This window comes from Pyrus communis, chromosome 3 (genome assembly GCF_041283825.1).
Source record: "Pyrus communis isolate YQ-2024b chromosome 3, ASM4128382v1, whole genome shotgun sequence".
In the NCBI taxonomy this organism is placed as follows: domain Eukaryota; kingdom Viridiplantae; phylum Streptophyta; class Magnoliopsida; order Rosales; family Rosaceae; genus Pyrus; species Pyrus communis.
In genome coordinates, this window is record NC_142567.1 from 24,062,046 (window position 1) to 24,083,638 (window position 21,593).

A 21,593-nucleotide genomic window follows, 5' to 3' on the forward strand; every position below is an offset into this window, starting at 1 on the left:
ATCTGCTTCTGTTCAGTATCAGTTTGTCTGTCTCCTTCGTTGTTTGTTTTTTTTCCAGTTTCCATCCGTAGTCTTGAAGAAGGAAAAAAAAAAGTTTTGTTTTAAAAAAAAAGAATTTGGTGAATTTGTCTCACACCCAAATTTGAAAATGCTCCACCGCACCAAGATTTCTGCATCCCTCCAGCCCCACCGCTGCATCACCGCATCCAGGCCTGCCTGGACCACTCCTGCACCAGTACAAGATCCCCTGCATCTGCACCAGTTCGACTCGCCCCACCTCGCCTGCATGACTCACTGCCGCTGCACCCAGAACCTGTCTCTAGCCTAATCCTTCCCCACAATTGCAATTCGCAACGATCGCCACCGCCTGCTGTGCTTCTTTTGCAGGTATGAAGAAGACTAGACCTCCGGAAAGAGAACTAAGAAAAAGGGCAGGAAAAAAAAAAGAAGAAAAATAGAAGCAAAGGAAGTGAAGGGAAAAAAAAAATATTTGGTTGTTTGCCGTTGCTTTAGGCCCACACGGGCAAAGATAAAAAATGGTTAAAGTTTGTTTTAGGCCCATTCAAATTGGTGGCCATGTTTTGAAGTTTGGGGTATCTGCCAGAAAATTTTTTGGCGTTGTTCATTTGTTGGTACAATTGCTCGTCTGTCTAGTGACGGGGAGCACTCATGTGCTTTATTTTCATACTCTCACATTAGCATGTAAGAATCGGAATCACATTGCAAGTTAAGTCAAGTTCACCGGTCAAGTCAAGTCAAGTCACAAGTTTGCCAGTCAAGTCAAGTCAAGTTTGCATGCTTGCCAGTCCGCATCTGCTTGTTTGCAAACTCATGTCATATACCGTCATGAGTTTGACGGGGTGTGTTGGAAAATATTAGTATTTGGGTTTTCCTTGTTAGTTTAGGAATTGGGCCTAGCCCATCCGAGTTAGGGTTTCTTAGGTTTAATTCTCTATAAATATAGCTTGTAATTTAGATTGAAAAACAAGTTAGTCACAATGTAGCCTCTTAGGATTATGTAGCCATTTCGGCATTTTCGTTTGTTTAATAATATTCCTATTAGTTTATAATCTCGTTCGTTGCGCACTCTGATATTCAACTGAATTTGGTGTTTCAGCTTCTCTTTTCCCACCTCTAGATTTCTTCAACTCAACCCAATTTGCACTGCTGCCAGTGTCTACAAAAAGGTGTATAACAAGGAGACTTGTGTTTTGATGCCCGCAAGATTGCTGCTTTCAAGTCTAAAGCTACCAGTACAACTCCAAACATGACGCTCGTTGATGTCAGCACTTATTTGGAAAGCAATGAGATCAAGTTCGGGTTTTTTTAAAGCCATCAATGTTGTCTCCGCTTGTGAACATGCGAAAGAGATCGGGACAGGCTTGGCAGAAAACATATTGAGGAATTGCGCGTGGTCCTTCGCACCAAATGACAGTGGAAAGTGAAGAGGTACAATTTGAGAGCTTGGTTGCTAAATTCAGGAAAGGCATTGAGTACTGTGGTAACTTCCTAGAAAGGGACATATGTACACTTGCAGCAGTTGGTGCAGGTTTCTTTCGACGTAGCCAATTTCGGATGGGGGAAGCCATCGTGGGTTAGCGTTCGTATCGCATTCAAGAATGGCGATGGCATAGAAGCTTCCTTGACTTTCACGAAGAAGACATGGCCAGATCTGAAAGCAATGAGGAGCTGCTTGCATATGCGTCTTTGAATCCAACTGTCATTCTATGTTCTATTTCTTTGTGCTATCGTTTTATATTCCCCTTTCCCAGGTCACTTCAGTTGGAGTGAACATTGCACAAAAGATCATTGATGTTTTTTCTTTTAGCGAAAATAAGGAAGAATTAGGCGAGGTTATCTCTTCGTCAATGAAAAAAGATCATTGATGCTTATGCACTCAGCGAGTTCAATTATATATAGTTGTGTACAATTGCCCTTGGCTCTTCAGTATTGCTACGTACGTACTATCCTCCAATTTTGGCAGGAGGGTTTGGCTTAGATTTCACCAAATTTTTTTCTTTGGCCAATAGATTTCACCAACTCTAGTCCATTGTTTTCCTCTGCGTCTTCCTTAAATTTGGGGATTACACTCTTTCATTTCTTTATGTTAAAGCAATAGAAGATAAATTCAAAATCAAAATCATATGCTTCAATTGTCATAACCACTCTATTTTCTGAAGCAAGATCTGCATGTTCTAGTTAACCCGTCTCTCACGAATTACAAGGATTTTGTGGATGAACAATGCTAAGAGAGATGTTGAAGTATTGTACATACATTCATCTGAAAAATGGTAATGCATACACAACGAGAGCCAAGAAGTCCACAAAATGAAAACCAAAAATCCAAAACTACCCGAACTATTTACAAAATTAGAAGATTTTGTTTCATTCTTTCATAACCATTCTTGGTCATTCGCCCTTTTTTTCGTATTCAAGTCAGGGTTCTAAAAGACGCTAGACCCTAGACGGATGGTAGGCTGGAGCTTAGCGCCTAGGCGGATTTAAGTAAATTTATTATATTTCTTATAAATAATGGTCTTCTTATACTTAAAAGATAAATAATTGTATTGCAATACATAATTGTATTTCTAAGTGAGAATCGCGACCTAGACAAGTTTGGGCTGGCAAGACGGGCAGCTAGGTGGTCAAGGTGGGCTCCTAAATAGATCTAGACATCATTTCTTAATTTTCAAACGTCTAAAAACTAATCGGGATGGTGACGAGGCTCCTAGTGCCTAAGTTGGGCCTAAAAACTACTTCACCGATTCAGTCAGATGGACAAGTCTAGGTCATAGTGCACGACTTTCAGAAGGCTTCAAGGGAATGAGAGAATTTCTCGTGAAATCAATGCATTGTCCTTGTAGCATCAACGACATAAATTATTGTCATGTATTCGAAATATCATCCCATCTCTACTTGACAGATTGCAACAAAAAATTCACTTCAAAGGAACCCCGTTTCATCTTGTCTAATCCAGAAGCCAAAAAACAAGCATCACCATCGGAGCGTACGCAGAAATAGAACGCGAAAAGGCGTCTGAGCCTCTGAGCACATCACACTGTAGATCCCTCCCCCTCTCAAATCGTGAATGAGGATCCTTTTTGTGAGAATTTGTGAATCCTCAAATCGTTTTCGTTCATCGTACATTATGAGTTCAGAAATTATTTTAAATACTTTTATTTTAAATTAAATATGAATAGTATCTAATGAAAACTGACAGTACAATATATAATGAATGAATACGATTTGAGAATTTCTAAGATCCTCGTAAAGAGGATCCGGAGAGGATCCTCCTGGCTCAAATCGTCTCACTATATCTGGCCGTACACTGTCCCCACCTCTATGCTTCTGCCCTCTGGCTTCTGCCAATCCAATCAACATCTAACGGCTTAGGAATGCGTGAACAAAACCACATCTTATACTTGTACTCCATCGCTACCGTTTGTTCCTAAGGCCCACACCATGCCTTCTGTCATGCACTTTTTCTCACTCATTACATTTCCAGTCCCCACCACCAAATTTAATTGTTTATAAAATAAAAGAGAATAAGGCTTGTTGTTGAAAAATCAGCAATAATTTTTACTGTCAGCGAATTATGGATAGACATATGTTTAAGTAATTGATTTTTTAATAACAACTTGGACACCTGTTCACTTGTGATTCGCTAGCAGCCGAAGCTGCTACTGATTTTTTCAGCAACCAAGCTTTCTCCTAAAAAAAAAAAATTAATAAATAAATAAAAAAATAAAACTAAAATTTCAATTTCATTTCTCACATTTTATTTTGGGGAGTTATAAAAGGGTTAAGAATTCAGATAGAGTTTCAAGGAAGAGGGTTAAGAATTCAGATAGAGTTTCAAGAAGCTAATTTATGCTCATGTGATTTCCTTATTCACCGATTTCTGGCTAGTAAAGCTTTCAGTTCTTCTTTCTTTGCGGTAAAGATGGTGGTGGCCATATTGTGGCAATCTATACAATTTCAGCAACCTTCATGACCTTCTCGATGTTGGCGACTTGAGTTGTAGGGTAGAGTTTGTGGTTGTGCATTGGGTTTGGAGGTGATGGCATGAAGGGGTGGAAGATTGTGCGTTGTGACTGTTACTTGGCGGAAGTCATGCATCAATGACCTTTTGTTGATGTTGGAGACAAAGTAAACCCTACTTAATTTAATAGAAATTTAATTGGGGTTGAACATATGTGGCATTTCTGATAAGTTGGGTACTTATTGGAATGTTTAGGAAAGTTGAGGCTAATTTGGAATGACACTAAAATGTTGGAGGTTTTAGCTTTTAGGTACTTAATCCTCGAAATTAACCCTGCATCCTAGTGCCAGTTTGATCGCCATTGATTCTTCTCTCCTAATAACTAATTATTTAACGAAAGGTTTATTAGGCCCATTTATTTTCTTTCTACACCAAGCTTATCATTTTCTATCTTGAAACTTTGAATGTACACAACAATTTTCTTTCTAGACCGAACAAAAAAATAAAAAAATCCAGCAATAGGCAACTCTAACCACCCCAATTTTGTTGTGTAGCCGGGGAAAGATCAAAATAGGTGTACCGATAGCTGAGATAAGGGTTTCCATTGTGGGTGGTAGGGGAGGTGGTGATAAGAGGTTTGGGAGTGGCAGAAATTAAGGGTGGTTGGGACTTGGAGAGATTGGATGGCCAGAGTTTCTTAGTGCTGAAATTTTATGTTTTTTTTTTGTAGTTTTTTTTTTTTCAATTTGAGTATAAAAAGATAATTATTGAGCACATTCGGAATTTCAACCAAATAAAATAATCTCTACAAATTAATAAAACACTTATTGTCAACCAAAACCTTATGAAATTACCCGTTTAATCTTCTAATTAATACAAAACATAAATAAGAAATATGGGGCAGAAATGTAATTTCACACAACCAAATTTTGCTGTTTTTTTTTTCAAAACATCACCTACATTTAATCCTAATATATATCTAATTAAAAATAAATAAATAAATAAAAACCTCTCACTCTCACGTTCTCTATCACTTTCTTCCTTTCTCCTATTTCAAAAACAAAAATAAAAAATTTTCTTACGCACTTTGTGTGTGCCCATATGCTAGTAAATTAAGTATAAAAAGAGAATGAATGAATTTGGATAAATTTTTTTTGTTTGACCCCCAAACAAATAATTTGTGGTTTTAAAATGTCCAAAAGGGGAGGGATATCGTGGGACCAAAATGAAAGCTTCATAACTTTATGAGTATGACAGAAGGCAACAAAAGTATATAAACAAGGCAATTACTGAATAATTTTTATCCCAAATTAATTGATCCTTTACTTCCTTCTTCTTTCTTTTTCTAAAAAATCGCAGATTTCCTACATTTTGGGGTATCCATACATTGAAAAATGAAAATTACCCACATGGGTTTGATGGGTTTGTCAGTTAAAGCCAAAAGCTACCCGATTTTATTCACCATAAATTACTGCAGAAAGTAAGATCAATGCAATTAGACAAATGCAGATCAGACTTGTAAAGCAAAAGAATTAGATCATGATCAAACTTTGAATATCTTCAGAGGAGAAAACACCAGATCCAAGAAACTAAAAAAAAAAAAACAAAAATTGTTCTTTCTTCTGATTTACATAAAATTATTCAGACATTAACACAATTTTAACATCATAAATTTCAACAAATTGAAAACAAAAATGGCTTCTTTGCTTTTTGCAGCCCAATTCAATTCAATGTGTGAAAAAAAAAACCCACCAAAAATCTAACAATTGAGAACCAAAAATTTAATCTCATACCATTAAATACAATCCTATACAACAAGATGCAATCCACAAGCTCCGCAACCCATTGATTGCACCAGCAGCAGCAGCATCCGATCCGATCTCTTCGCGAAAGTCCGGCGGCGAAGAGAGGTTCGACGGAGGCTCATTGAGGCTCTCCGGCGACAGGGCAATGTAGGGGGGAGGAGCCCCCGCTAAGGGAGACCCGGGTTTTGCAAAAACCGGGGTTTTCCCGAATATCTCCTTGGGCAATAAAACCGCCGAAACCCCGAAAATTGACACGGGCTTTTGGTCGAATACCGTCTGGGTGACCATGGCCTGGACGATCCCGGTGCTGATCACCATTGAGCCGTTTATTCTGCTGATGTTGAGAGTGTACGACGTGGCTCCGCCGTCGTCCGTGGCCAATGTGGGCTGGACCGGGTTCACAATCGACTCTAGCGAACCGAGCGGGTAGTAGGAGTGGATGACGTGGAATTTGAGAACTACCGCTTTTTTGTCGGCCGGGAGGGACTGGAGGCGGACGGTGGATGGGAGATTGGAGAACGCGGTGTCAGTAGGGACGAAGAGGGTGATTCCGGGGCCGCCCTCGTCGGCCTCGAACTCCTCGACGACGCCGGATGCTGCGAGCATGGAGGCTGCGACGTTGAAATTGTGGCCGTCGATGAGGGCCTTGGTGATGTTGAGGCCGAGTGGCGGGCGGGTCTCGGAGGCCATGAGGTCGAATCCGTAGGGGACTAAAAGGGAATTAACGGAAAAGATGGAGACATTGTACGGGAGGTTTGTGACGAGGGATAAAACGGTGGCGTTCGAGGGGGAGAAGGGGCCCGGGGAGTGGATCGAGACGACGCCGGTAGAGGGGTCGCGGGTGAGGTTGACGGAGCCGAAGTTGCTGGTGGCGTGGCCGGTGGTTTGGAATAGGGTGGTGACGAGCTTGCCAGAGGGAGGGAGGCGGAGGAGGTCGGAAGGGGAGAGGTACTCGAGGAGGACGTGGTAGCGGAGGACGTCGGCACGTGAGGAAGGGGAGAGGCGGCGCGTGAGGTAAGAGGTGGAGGAGACGAAAGAATTGGGGACGGCGAGGAGGGTGAGGGAGGAGCGGGGGAGGAGGTCAGAGGAGATGGAGGAGTTGAGGAGGGAGGCGAAGGAGGAGAGGTCGGGAAAGGGGGAGAGGAGGGTGGAGATGTTGAGGGCGTGGATCGAGGACGAGGAGAGAAGGAGGAGGAAATAGAGGAGGGCTGTAGGGGTACGATGGGAAGTGGGAAATGTATTGGCCATTGTGGTACGATTGGATAGGGGTGGTTGTTTGGTGCTCTCTCTCTCTCTCTCTCTTGCAGAGAGAGTGTTTTGGGTTTTTGGTGGATGCTGGTTTTAAGTGAGAGAGAGAGAGAGACAGAGACAGAGAGAGGGGGAGAGGAGTAGGAGTGAGTGAGAGAGTGAAAGAGAAAGAGATGATGAATGATGATGTGTGGAGAATACCACAAATTTCTTTAGTGATTTACTTGGCCAGTCGCAGGAGATGGTTGAGTGGTGGGTACTCGCGGTGGAGAGATTTGCTAGCGGGCAATAGAGAAATTTTTAGTTGTGATGGAAACACAAGTGATATATCACGTGTTTTAATAAAAATGGTGAAAAATTTTATTTTTTAAGTTATTAACTTTTTAGCACACATATCTCATTATTTATTTAATAACACATAATATATCATCACTTGTATCGGTCATATTAAAAAATCTCTGAAGGACAGTGGGAGGAAAGTGAAGGAACATGGGAAATTCGGAAACTTGGACTCAAGTTACAGTTTTGCGCGGTGACAGAGTTTGATGAGTTTAGTTTCTTCAATTGAAAAGTTGATCGAGATCGACTTTCACTTAAGTTCATGTATCTGATTACCGATTAATTGGGGTGTTGAGCGAAGACAAAAACTACTACATTATTTGCAAGACACTTCTTACAAAAACATAAAAAGTGAAACTTCAAATAAAACCTGACCGCATGTTAAACTGGTCTCATTGTATCGGTGAATAGTTTATTCTTATTGTCTAAGTAACAAACATTTATTTTGTATTTTTTAATCAACGTGGCAAACATTTATTAAACCACTAAAATTATTTACAAGATCGAATTTCTCGTATTGAACTATCTATCCTCTGTTTGAGAGGGATACTTGATATGAAACCATTTGATTGAGATGGGTGTTCTGCATTTCACAATGAAGCTGATCAAATTCGTCAATGAATGTTTGTCTAAGAAAAAGGAAAAAGACAACGGTGCACACATGACACATGCAATTATCGGAACGCTAAGCTTAATGATAGTGCAAATAAGGGCTTCAAAATATTGTTTATACACCTTATTTTGCTTATTTATTCTGTGTAGAATAAAAAATGGATTTGCTTGGTTATATTTTTCTATATTGCACTTCTACTCATAAGTACTAGCATATGGGCAAACATAAAGTGTGTGAGAAAATTTTTTATTTTTATTTTTGAAATAGAATAAGAGAGGAAGAGAGTGATAGAGAATGTGGGAGTGAAATTTTTTTTTTTTTTTTTTAATTAGAGATATGTTAAGATTACATGTAGGTGAGACTTTGAAAAAAAAAACAACAAAATTTGGTTGTGTGAAATTACATTTCTGCCCCATATTTCTTATCTATGTTTTGTTTTAGTTAGAGGGTTAAACTGGTAATTTCATAAGATTTTGATTGACAATGAGTGTTTTATTAATTAGTAGAGATTATCCTTATGTGAAAATACAAGATTAGAAATATGTTTCATATTTTATTTTAAAACTTAAACTGTTTGTTGGAAGTATAAAGAACCTAAACAATATAGAAATTGCAAAAAAAAAAAAAAAAAAAATTGATTTGATTCTCCATAAGCATTTTTAATTTTTCTCTTATGGTGCAGTTTGATCTCCACCGATCCTCCTCTCTCATAACAAGTAACTATTTAACCCATTAAACTATCGTTTGTTTTGTCAACAACAAAAATTATTTGAAAGCGTTTGTATAGCTTCTAGATGTACTATGTACTTCTAAAACAGGGGAGCTAGGTGCCCATGAGCATGATTAAAACTATAGAGTTTTAACGAAACATTTTCGATACTGTTCATTTTTAACGAAAAACCATGTTTTTACCTTTTCCTGGAACTATTCACTACACATTCATTTGACAATTTTCATTAAAACCAAAGTTTGTTTTTGAACTTTTCGTTAGTTTTTCTTAAAAACTGGGTTGCTATCTTGCAACGGCGACGACGTGTGAATGTTGGGGCACGCCCGGGGGGGGGGGGTTTGTTATGCGGTTGATATTGTAACACAGGTCCATCTAAAGCGGCGACGTGTGAATGTTGGTGGGTTAGGGGGTCTGTTAGCATTTTTTATTTTATAAAATAATTTAAATTTAAATTTCGAATAAGGGTTTTAACCAATCTCGTCACGTCACGTGTCATTATCCGAAAGTACAATTTTTGTGAATAGAGTTCGATAAGATTTTTAACTAATTTCGTTGCGCAACATGTCCTTACCTATTAAGAATCGTTGAAAATATTGAAATGTGCTGTAAGGTGGGAGAAAATGATAAAGTATATATTAAAAAAAAATTATAATTAAAAATTTTTTTTTGACTTTTTTTTGGGATTTTCAATTAGTTTTTTTTTTTAAATTATTAACTTAATTAATCTGGACTGTCGGATTACAAAAAATTTGAAATCCAACATTCCAGAATGAGACACGTATCCCACCCAAACATTTCTGATTTTTTTTAAAGCCGAAAAAACTAGACCATTGATCTGGAAATCAAACAGTCCAGATTCAAAGTGACTGAGTGGGGTTGTCACGCGGACCCCATCGTCTGAAAATAAGCCGGAGATGCGCCCCCACGCACTTGACGTAATTTTTTTTAGAACGTGGATGACGTCAGCCTAACGTCACTTCCCCTTAGACACTCGGGCCTTGGACTCCCGCTTGCCCTCTCCCATGGGCTCCCTCTTAGCCTAATAGCTCGAATGGGCTGGAGCTAGTTTGGGGGGCAATTGGATTGGATTTGGTGCCAATCCCCATAGCTACTACCACAGTGGAGCTGCTGTAATGCCAATGTATTGATTTGCATTTTATTATTACTAAATTTCATCCATTGTTTGAGAAAAAATTACAGAAATTTGTGAGGGCCAAGTGTGACGTTTTGTCTGAGAAAATCTCGGTAAGTGGATACGTTATCTAATAATATTGAATAATCGTCTATCTGTTGTTGACAAATGAATTAATTAACAAAATTCTTGACATGAATGACAAAAGATGAAAGAAAGATGAAAGAAAAAGAGAAATCTAAAAATGTTGTTACAAAGTAGATCATGTGCACAACACATGATCACATAGAAAATGAAACAAATCCGACGACCTATGGTCTAATTGAGACACATGATAAATTTCGAGAACCACAAAATTCAAAAACAAAATTAAGGGACTAATTAAAGTGAGAATGGAGTAAATATTTAGGGATCATTGGTGCAATTAAACCCATTTAATATTTATTTTAAATATAGGTAAATTGATCTACCATTTATGTCATATGTCAAGCAATTGTTTGTTTGTAGTGGTTTTTTCTCTTGTTTAATTATAAATTTAAGTTATCTAGTACCATGATTTAATTATATTTTTATTTATTTATAAATAAAATGTCTTAAATTTAAGTAACGAGAATAATAAATTCGAAACCAATTTATTTCATTAACGTCCTTGACATAAATATACTATTGCACGTAAAAAAAGTTATAAATTACAAATCATCATTTTTTTTTGGTCGGTACAAATCATCATTTATAGTAGGAAAATTGTTGTAATCTGAAAGAATCAAAATAATTTTTAATTGTACTAATTTCATGTGAAAGTGTTGGTACAGGAGGGACAATTTGCTTTTTGATATGTCATCAATCATCTGTTCATGCCTTGGAGTTAGAGCAAATGGGAGAAGTGGTGGACTTGACCCTGCAGGATTCAGAAGGAAGAAAATGATCAAATTAAAAAGTGATAAAAGAGTCTGTGCTGGTTACCTGCCTATTTTGTTGCTTTATGCATAAAGTATTTGCCTTCACAATTCACAGGAATAAGAGAAACAACTTGCATATCAAACTAGGGCTGGGCAAACGGGTCCTGGACCCGCGGGTAGGGGCGGGTACCCGTTGTTTGGGGCGGGTAAGAGCCGGGTCCAAAATTTCTAAACACAAAACGGGGCGGGGCGGTTCGGGTATACCATATTAACGGGGCGGGGCGGATCTTGAAATAGAAGTGGACGGGCCCCCGGCCCGGCCCGTTTCTAGAATGAATAATAGAAGAAAGAAATTGTTTCCTCTTCCTAGTCTTCTCGAACTCTCCTCCCGACTCCTCTCATTTCACTCAGACCTCTCTCCTCCTAACTCTCTCCGATCATCCTCCTAACTCTCCTCCTAACTCTCCCGGCTCCATACACCACCGCTACCATCATCACTCAGACCTCTCTCATCCTGATTTGCTTCTATCTTCCTCCCTCCGTCCGCTGCCATCATCATCAAGCTTCGATCTATTTTCCTGACTCACTCTCTGGAAATCAGTTTCTCTCCCTCTGACAAACTTAAAGGGACGAACAATGAAGTCGAACAACTCGTGTACCCAGCAAGGTAAATATTTTCTTCTGCTTCCTTTCATTTGCTGCGATTTTCACATGGATCTTGCTTGTTTTTTGGTTGTGATTTGATTGAAATGGTCATCTGGGTCTGTTTTTATTTGATTTTTGGAGCTGGGTTTTTGTTCTTTTGGGATTTATTTTGGTTTCTCTGTTGAAATGTGTTGGGGGTGAGTTGGATTTGCGGTGAGTGAGTTCTCTGGGTTTACATTTTTATGTTCAAAATGAAATTAGGGTTTTCTAGATTTAGGGGTTTTGTTGAGTTCTTAAATTAAGGTGAAATTGTGTGTGTGATGTTCTTGTTTTTGGTGGGGTTTTAGTGGTGGCATTGATGTCGGTGAAGAGAGATATGAAGGATGAGTTGCTTGTGATGGCCGGTTGGGATATAAACTCCGTTGATCCTTGCACTTGGAACATGGTTGGTTGCTCCACTGAGGGCTTTGTAATCTCCCTGTAAGTGTCCCTGTAATTCTCCGTTGTGTATTGGTTTCTGTTTGTTTCTCGAGAAAATGCTCTGGGAAAATATTGGTGTAGAGCATTGGATGGTACATTGCGTTTGTGTTATTTGGAAATCAATTAAACAAGAAAGAAACAAAGAACGTTTCTTTTGTGAGCATCTGTTGAAACGAGAGTGTTTTCTACAGTCTGTTTCCATTGAAAGCTATGAATTATCCTATTAGTAGCCGTAGCATGCATTTGTGGCTAAACTCGAAAATGGGGTTTAATGTTATTACTTTTGCCAGTGCAATGGTCAGCACGAATTTATCTGGGATGCTCTCGCCGAGTATTGGGAACATTCCAAGCTCTTTGGGGCTTTTGACTCATCTAAGTTACTTGTGAGTAGGGTTCAATATTGATGGTATACTAATATTTTGATTTCTTCTAGCTACATGTTTGCTAGTGATATGTATTTGTATCTGAAACCTTTTCCATGCCAAGCATTTCAGGAGGCTGAATAGAAATAAGATGAGTGGTCATATTCCAAAACTTGTTGCCGATCTCACAGGTCTTTCATTCTTGTATGTGTTCCTCTCATCTCTAATTGTGTATTCTTATTTCTGTATTGATTAAAGCGACTCTAATATTTGTTTCCCAACAATATTACACAGGGATTTATCGTTTAACAATCTTAGTGGTCCTACACCAAAAATACAGGCAAAGGGCTACAGGTGAGACCATCAGCAGAAATATTGTTTGAGAGAGGGAAATAAAAGTTCTTTAAAAAAAATGAATGAGGGTGGGATGGTAATAAAATTTCAATCTGTATGAGGTTTGTTTGAACTTGGAAGATGTAATATTATTATTTTGAATGTATTGTTAATCTATGAACTTGGATGTTGGACTTTGTATTTAGATTGGATGTTGGACTTTGTATTTAGTTCTGTACAATTTTTTTTTTCTTTCAAACAACCAAAAAAAAAAAAAAAAAAAAAAGAAGGGACCCGTGGACCCGGTCCGAACCGGCCCGTTTCAACCGGGCCGGGTAATGTCCGGTTCTTATATTAAAAAATGTAATCCCCGGCCCGGCCCGGCCCGTTCTCTTTGAACTTAGGTCCGGTCCGGTCCCTTCAAAATTGGGCCCGGCCCGGCCCGTGCCCAGCCCTATATCAAACATCTATTTTTATTTGTCAAAAAGCAAAAATACAGGAAAGAAAAAAACTTGCATATGATGTGATGAATCTTACAGCTCCTAATAAGCTGCCAAATGATGCCAAATTTTCCCCCAACATGGTCTTATTTTTTTGGATTTTGGCGCAGAAAAATTGTTACGAGTATATCTCCTTTGGGAAGGAATATATATATATATATATATATTCATATATTCATATATGGTGATCAACGATGGATCCAGGAAATATTATTGATGGGGGTTGAATCCTACAGCTCATGGAGCAACTTTTGTATGCATTACAACGCCAAATCAGCTTTGGGAGCATACAACTCCATCATAAGCATACAACTTGTCAAATTGTGAGTCTGGCCAAATTCTAAAATTACAATTTGTCTCACAGGACTGGAATGGTTCGTAGATCAACTTCTCAAGCTCTAAATATTCTTTATGATGCGGCTCTGAACTATGCCAAGAAAGCAAATACTAAGTTGTGGTCCATTGGGAATTATTATGTTTAGATTAGAAGGTCCGTTGTAAAAGTATATTATATAAATATCTCATCGTTTGTCAAATAATAAAGAAACTATTATTTTTTTTGTGTGAGTATTATAACCTAGGAGTATTCAGTTGAAATGACTTCTTATACTCTTATCCTTCTACTAACTAAACCATATGTGTGATGTGTAGGCTTAACATTGTCATCTCAATTTTTTTTTAAAGAACCTGTGCCTTGTGTAGGCTTGTCAATTTCTTACATGATTCATTAACAAGACACGAAAATAAAAGGTATTGAGTTAACTTGTTATGAGTCGGGTTATTATCAGGTCATCCATTAAGAACACTTTAATTAATTAGGTCGTTATTAGGTTACCTATTAAGAACAATTGAAATAACGAGTATGACACGTAAACAACACAAACATGACCCATTTACAAGGTCTAGATGTTAGACATAGAATTTCTTCCATGACCCATTTACCGGACACGAAACGACATGACCCGTTAACGAGTCGCGATGTTATCGGGTCACTTGTTAAGATCCGTTAAAATAACAGATTTGACACGATATTATCCGTTAAGATAAAGAATATAACATGAAAATGACAAACATGATTTGTTTGACAGATCTACCATTGTGGGATAAGAGAGGCAATAATATGCTTCCTCCTAAGTTATACACAATCCAATGGAAACTCTGCCCAAAGAAAAAACTAATGGTGCAAATCGACTTTGAAAAATGAATCAAATTATAAATTTGGAACGGCCTTGAAATTTTAAAGCCTCTGAACTGTAGACATTGAAATTTTAGTGAAATAAATGTTGACCAATGTATGAAAATTACAACCCTTATTCGTTTCACCAACCTCACACACTTACTTCACCAACCTGACACACACCTTTATTCGTTTCACCAACCTCACACACACTCATTTCATCTACAACTTCCACTTACTTCACCAACCTCACACACAATTATTTCACCTACAACATCCACTCACTTCACCAAAAAAAAAAAGGGTGGTGGTGATTCATTCTCTTGGCCTATAAATAGCCTTCTCCATCAAGGGGAGGGGGAAGGGGATATCACACCAAAACCTTGAAGCTTTGAAACTCTAAAGCTCTTAAGCAAATCCCGAAGGATCAAGAAAACTCTCTTCGTTCTTCATCAAATCCTCCTTCAAGATCAAGCCCCGACGACCCTTGAAGAAAGTGTTCATCGTTCATCATCCGTTCATCCCAAGATCAAGTCCCAACGGCCTTTTGGATCAACAACATCAACAAATCCACACATCCAACCGTTCTTCAAGATCAAGCCCAAAAGCCCTTGAAGATCCGCTCATCCATCAACCTTCAAGATCAAGCCCAAAAGCCCTTGAAGAAATCCGCACAACCATTCTTCAATATCAAACCCCGACGGCCCTTGAAGAAAGTATTCATCGTTCATCATCTATTTATCCCAAGATTAACCCCCAACGGCCCTTTGGATCAACAACATCAACAAATCCACACATCCAACAGTTCTTCAAGATCAAGCCCAAAAGCCCTTGAAGATCCGCTCATCCATCAACCTTCAAGATCAAGCCCGACGACCCTTGAAGAAATCCGCACAACCATTATTCAAAGATCAAGCCCCGACGGCCCTTGAAGGAGCTCCCACCTATTCATCCTAAGATCAAGCCCCAACGGCCCTTTGGATCAACAACTTCAAGATCAAGCCCAAAAGCCCTCAACGATCTGTTCATCCCTGTTCTTCAAGATCAAGCCCCGACGGTCCTTGAAGAAACTTCTAACTGTTCATCCAAGATCAAGCCTCGACAGCCCTTGGATCAACAATACGTCAACAAACCAACATCTTACGGAGATCGAATCAGAGGACCAAATTACAAAGAGATTGTAACTCCAAAATCATTAATACAAAATATTACTTTGTACATGTGTTTTTGTTTCAGAAATTTTTCGTGTTTACATGAACCTCTATAGCACAATTGGGCCTAAGAACCCTTATTAGTTTTTTTTTTTTTTTTTTTTTTTTTATTGGGTGTTTCTGAGTTTTGTTCTCATTTCTTTGGTTGACACAGTCCAAATTTGAAGGCTTAATTAGACAATCTAATTAATTATTTTGATTCGGAAAAAAAAATAATGATTTTGGAGTTTTTTAATTAGACAACTTAACTAGATTGTTAATTTCTAGATTCATACGTGTATTAAAAGGGATCACATGAACATTCAGCCATCGAGTGAAGTCAAGGACATCGTCAACATCCATATTTCTGTTGACCTAATCAGTTCTAATCCCACAGAGATATTTCATGCATTGACTAATTTCTAGCTACTTCTTCATGGGTAGCTGCTGCAAATCCCTTTCCAGCCTACCATATGCATGCAATATTGAAACATTCAAGGGCAATTTGGAGTACGTGGACCTCCAATGAGTTTGAACGAGTCCAAAAACTGCTAGTGTCATACAAAAATGAACTTTAATTATTCATTAAACCAAGTGAAAAACTATACTAGTCAAGGCTTTCAACTTTGCTTTGCAAACACTAGGAATGTATTGCCATACAATTAGAGTTTACCACAAAATAGATGCCTGAAATTTAATATTGGATCTGACACGTAAATAATATGTTTTGATATCATGTCAGAATGTGAACATCGAACGTGTTGACAATACAATTGCCTCGCATTGAATATGTGATTGTCCACAACTGAACACGTTAAGTCGGATATTTTCTTGGGTTGCCGAACAAAGATTACGCCTCACACCGTGATGAGTCTATTGAGCTTGGATCGTTGTACTATTTTGGAGACAAGTATTGCATTTGGAACAATGCTACCAGTTGGCTATGTTGATATCCCTTTTGAACAACATTCCAAGTTCCAACCAACATCAACTTCAATTTTGACATCAGAACACCTTATCACACATCACCTAACTCTCTAATGATCTAATAAATCAGTAATTAAAAAATGCCAATTTTTATACGATATGATTAATGGGACTTGTCCAAATTGGTTATAACGATGCAGCCCTCCATTTGTGTCCAAATTCGAATTTCGTTCTTCATAATTTAAATGAAGTTAGTGTAGCTTATTGTTCTAATAGAAAAATGAAAAAAATATATGGTTGATAATTTAGACTACGAGAGAGAGAACCATGAATCTACGATTCTTGGCGGATAATAGCTGAGGCTGCCTATTTCTCTTTCCCGGGTCGTCTTTCTTTACTGGAAGACTAAACACCTTCTTCTACTTCTTGCTTTTTACACACAAGGTTTGATTAACCACCTTCGTCTCTTTTCTTCCCTTATTCAATGCTCGCCATGGATTTGCACACTGTCCAGAGTTTCTCACAAGGTTCATACATCTGTTTCTGTTAATTTTAAGGTTTGATTAACTCCCATATTAAATACTAAGCGTTGTTTTGTTCAACGATAATTAGTTCTCGTTGGATTAACTCTTTTCTGTTCTCGGTTCGAGTATTTTTGGACCTCAAACGTGTATAAATTGATGAACTTCGGTAAAGTTCCTAGTTTTTTGTTTTTTTTTTGTTTTTGTATGAAAAATTGGGTATTTGCTCCCGCCTTTGAATTTTGAATTAAAAGCTCTAAGAATTTCAGAATAGCGTATAAGAAACATGCCTCTTGTTTTGATCTGTTTAATATTAGTTCTCTGTGAACTTCATCTGAATTTTAAGTCCTCATTTGATAACCATTTTGTTTTTAGTTTGTAGTCTTCATTTTGTTTGTGCTATACGTAGGGGAAAAGTATGTCGAAGCAAAATGAAAACTAAAAGCGAAATGGTTATCCAACGAGCTGTCGGTTGTATACATGGATTACATGGTTGCTCTTTCTTCTATCTTTTTTCCAGGTTTACAAGGGATTGGTCCAGTAGTCGAGAATCTTGAGATTAATACTCAGCTGGGTATCGAATTTCTGAGGATTGATACTTTCCCTTTAGCTAAAAAATGGGAAAGCAATTGCAGCACCAGGACTCGAGTGTTGGAGGAAACCGTCCGGACTGCATGTGGAACCTAATGAACAACCTTGATTACCATCAATGGAGTAATGTCAAGAAGATTCTTCCCACTGAAAGCGTGCAGGAGGAAGACGAGTCAGACGTAAGCTATCTCAGTTCACCCTGTCACATATTCTCCTCTGTTCAAGTGTGATATTTGTTTTTTTATAACCGATGGACACAGATTTAAAACCCCTGGTGACAAATCTTCTATGATATGTAGTTCATATTGAATGAAAATCTTCTATTACTCCGAGCTATTTACGAAAGTTGAAGTGCTTGATTCGTAGTCCAGTGCATGTTAAATTTGCCCAAAAGCTCATGGAATTCTCTAGTGCTAGTTCATAGTTTGGTTGTTTTTGTGCTATTTCTTCATACTATTTTTACAGAGGAGTAGCTAATTTTTTAATTTGTGCCCTTCTGTACAGTAGCGATCAGAGAAAATAGCACCGTTCGAAGAGCTTAAAGTTGAAAGTGAAGAAAAAGTTCCTTCAATGAGCATTGCCAGAAGTCCACCAGACGAAATCTATCACTGCCTGATCTTGACTCTTTTGTCTTCCATCTTAAATGGGGCACTGGTTAAAGATGCATTTCGTTTAGGGATGTCGGTTACAAAAGCCGTGGACCAAAATACAGATACAGATAAGCCTGAACAACTAGATGGTATTATAGAAAGAAGTGACAATGGTGCAAATTTTGCTGACGCGGGGGACATTGTAATTGCACATGTGTGCAAGTCTTAAAACTATTTTACTAAAGTTTCAATCATTGAATCGAAATGCTATATGTTTTAAGATGTTAAAAAATTGGATTTATCTCTCAATGGTTAAGTGCTAATGCATTCTTTTGTTTAATTCATTTTGAGTAATGCTATTCATTCCATGTTTTTGTACCACATTTTCATACCATTTTAAGTGGTATTTAATGTAGGCAGCCACATCATTTAAATTAATTAGATTTTTAAATTTAGTTCATTATTTAATAAACTAATAATTAAGAAAAACTAGTTAATTAAATGATGATTGTGGTATACGAGGAGTTTTTCTCCTCCCTTTTCTTGGGTTTTGCAAATTTTTCAAATGATGTGGCTGTCCACATCAGATGCCACTTAAGGTGGTATAAAAATATGGTATAAAAACATGGTATGAATAACATTACTCATTCATTTTGGAAAAATTGTTTTAGGTTCAGAGTTAGATCTTTTGGAGTCGATATGTGAATGAGCCAGATGTAAGGTTGTGATATCAATGAATATGATTTATTAATTTCTTGGCAATGAATTAACTTGGTCAACGAGTTAATTAGTGTTGAAACAATTATGAAATCTCGTTTTAATTAAGATTTGGAGTCCTTATTTTGTGCAATTAATCAAGAGGCCTTATTTGGTTAAACAAGAAATCAATATCAACTGGGACTGTAATGTTATCCTATGATTTGGTAAAATCCCACTAATCAATAATAGGCCGGATTAGTGGGAGTCTTATCACTATATATAGGCGGTCCCTGCTTTCACAAAATATATGTTCCATTCCGAGCAAACCCTATTACTGCGGGGACACTTCCGCTTGCTGAAAGTAGAAGACCCATTCGAAACCCTAGCAACCATTTCTTTGAAACCCTAGATAAGTTTATTTATTTATAGTTAATTTGGTTTATCGTATTTGTGATCCTAATGTCTTGTTGTTCTTATGTTTTCAGAATATGTCTAACACCAGATTCTTCTCTTGACCTACAAGGCAGGCACATCATAGACTCTTTACCAGCATCCTCCAAAACTATAAGCACTGAAATTGAACGTAAGAGTTTAAACAATCACGCCTCGCGCTTTGTAGTAGACAAAGCGCATTCTCCTGATTTTAAACAATCACTCCTCGACTTTAAACATTCTGTTATATGATATATGTTATTGAGCTGTCAGGCTTCATTAATTGGCGATGATCACCTCGGAGCATGCTACTCACTAGACCAACCTCTGGATCTTACAATGTTCAAGGAATTTGATAATTGTTTTGCATGAAATCGGAACATACGAAGACCAGGTTACATCGGGCAATTGGGATCACCGCCTCCTGTTTGATTTAGTTAATGAGACACTTCTTGAGATCCATGAGAAATTATACACCTAGTTCCCAAGGACCTTCTCTTCCAATGGCTGCATTCGTCCAATGCCGAAGGGGCAACATCTTCTCGATGTGTCTGGACAAGAGTAAGATCATATCTGAGCTTGAGGCCAGAGATGGATCAGTCACTGGATGATGTTGTGGCTCGGGATTTGGCGAAGGGCGATCGTTGGATGAACCTACAATGGGAAACTGAGTGTGGCACTTTTTTTTTTTTTTTTTTTTCTTTTTTTTTGGAAACCTCGACGGTACAAGGGAAATATTATTGATAACAAAAAAAGAAGATACACCTAGACAGGGGGGACATAACCTTCCCCCTCATAAAACAGAGATAACAAAAACAATACATGAAAAAGAAAAAAGAGGGGGGGGGGGACATAAACCGTACCCTTCTAAAAACGAAGAGAGATATAAAGAAAAGAGGAGGGGACATGAAAGCTAACCCCTTTGAAACCAAACCTAAAGATCTAAACCTGCAAAACAAGTTGAGCAACACCGCAAAGTTAGGGAAAAAAAAGAGAGAAAGAAAGTAAGACAAACCCGGATGCCAAGATGCACATTAATTTGAGAAGCGGTAACCAGGCAAGCCAACATAGTCTGAAAACAATGCAGCACGAGCCGCTGGCGGAGGAGAATCATGCCAAGTTAAAGTTGGAGAAAACACGCCCATGTTAGCAAAATTGTCCGCAACAAAATTTCCCTCCCGATATATGTGAGATGAGTAGAAAGTCATTTTCTGGATGTGGTCCAAACAAATAGACCATTGTGTATGAAGAGGCCATGGAGAATCAAAATCAGATGATTGAGGAGCAGAAATAACACTAGAGCTGCCACTTTCCAACCACAGACAATGCCAACCCAATTGATTTGCAAACTCTACACCAATAATAATTACAGATAATTCTGCAAAAAAAGAGTTGCAATAACCAATCCATTGGTAGAAACCACCAAGAAAATGACCATGGCAATTCCTAAAAACTCCTCCACAAGCAGCATGATCGGAATTTCCTTTAGATATTGTAATTGAGGATTTGATCTTTGATAAACTATTAAATGAAGTTATTTGTATTTGATATTGTACAAGGAAAATTTGTATATAGTTTATAAATATTTTCACCTTAAATTGACTGGTATTTTTGCATTCAAATGAGAGACATTATATCTTCAAAACATAGTGCGAGTAATTGAAAAAAAAAAATATTATGAATAAGTTCACATAAATAGATAAAGGGTGACCTTTAGTTAACTTTTCGGATGAAAACGCATGATAAATTTGAAAATTGGTGATGATTCAGGTGAATAAAATGATAGCAATGCATAAAACATTTTTGTAATAGTTTTTTAGCCGAGCAACTAGCAAGGTTCTAAAAGGCGCTCGACGCTAGTCAAACGGCGGGCAGGGGCCCAACGTCTAGGCAGAGACTTAGGCAATTTTTTCAATTTTAATTAAATTTATGGTATAACATATAAATAATGTCTACTAATACTTTTGAAAAATAGGTAATTGTATTGGAATACATGCTTCTTAATTAACTTCCGATGTTGCACTGCACTATGTTGAATCAAGCTGTCCCGAAAATAAGTACGTATTGGGTGTAGTGCACTTTACTGGGTTCCTTAGCGGGCTCTCACCCTATATACCTTGTATCCCGAAGACTAGATGATGGTATTGGCTAAGGTTCGCATCTATGGTCAAACAATGGGTCCAATTTGACGTTTTTTAAGGCCCAAAAATGTCACATGCAAACCCAATCAAGTCTCAAGGTCCAATTGTTGTACAAGCCTCAAGCTGAGCCCCCATTACATGCAAAGGTGCGGAATCGAGAAGGAGTTATGTTCGTAATCATGCCATGCTACGTTAATCAAGCCACACATTAATGTAAATCACACCACGCTTGTGCAAACTCATTCATATTTATCACG

The 21,593-nt window shown here is 38.0% G+C and overlaps 2 protein-coding genes and 2 pseudogenes across 2 annotated transcripts; 3 read left to right on the top strand and 1 right to left on the bottom strand.

Annotated features, from left to right (window-relative positions):
• Nucleotides 1–1,095: 1,095 nt before the first annotated feature.
• On the top strand, nt 1,096–1,832 carry LOC148698169 (BAHD acyltransferase At5g47980-like; annotated as a pseudogene).
• A 3,747-nt stretch (nt 1,833–5,579) lies between these two features.
• LOC137716135 (fasciclin-like arabinogalactan protein 4) lies at nt 5,580–7,218 on the bottom strand. The gene has a single exon (XM_068455536.2). The coding sequence runs from the start codon at nt 7,033–7,035 to the stop codon at nt 5,770–5,772; it is 1,266 nt and encodes a 421-aa protein (XP_068311637.1). The 5' UTR covers nt 7,036–7,218; the 3' UTR covers nt 5,580–5,769.
• A 3,884-nt stretch (nt 7,219–11,102) lies between these two features.
• On the top strand, nt 11,103–12,731 carry LOC148698170 (protein CLAVATA3 INSENSITIVE RECEPTOR KINASE 4-like). Its single transcript, XM_088690264.1, has 5 exons — nt 11,103–11,415; nt 11,741–11,873; nt 12,164–12,256; nt 12,368–12,439; nt 12,530–12,731. The coding sequence occupies exons 1-5, from the start codon at nt 11,385–11,387 to the stop codon at nt 12,591–12,593; spliced, it is 393 nt and encodes a 130-aa protein (XP_088546390.1). The 5' UTR covers nt 11,103–11,384; the 3' UTR covers nt 12,594–12,731.
• A 4,769-nt stretch (nt 12,732–17,500) lies between these two features.
• Nucleotides 17,501–20,743, top strand: LOC148698171 (uncharacterized; annotated as a pseudogene).
• Nucleotides 20,744–21,593: the final 850 nt, after the last annotated feature.

Bases quoted from the DNA above. Each gene is read 5' to 3' on its own strand.
- LOC137716135 (XM_068455536.2), bottom strand. From the start codon at position 7,035: ATGGCCAATACATTTCCCACTTCCCATCGTACCCCTACAGCCCTCCTC.
- LOC148698170 (XM_088690264.1), top strand. From the start codon at position 11,385: ATGAAGTCGAACAACTCGTGTACCCAGCAAG. The intron at 11,874-12,163 runs GTAAGTGTCCCT...TACTTTTGCCAG, and splicing joins GAGGGCTTTGTAATCTCCCT to TGCAATGGTCAGCACGAATT. The intron at 12,257-12,367 runs GTGAGTAGGGTT...CAAGCATTTCAG, and splicing joins TTGACTCATCTAAGTTACTT to GAGGCTGAATAGAAATAAGA.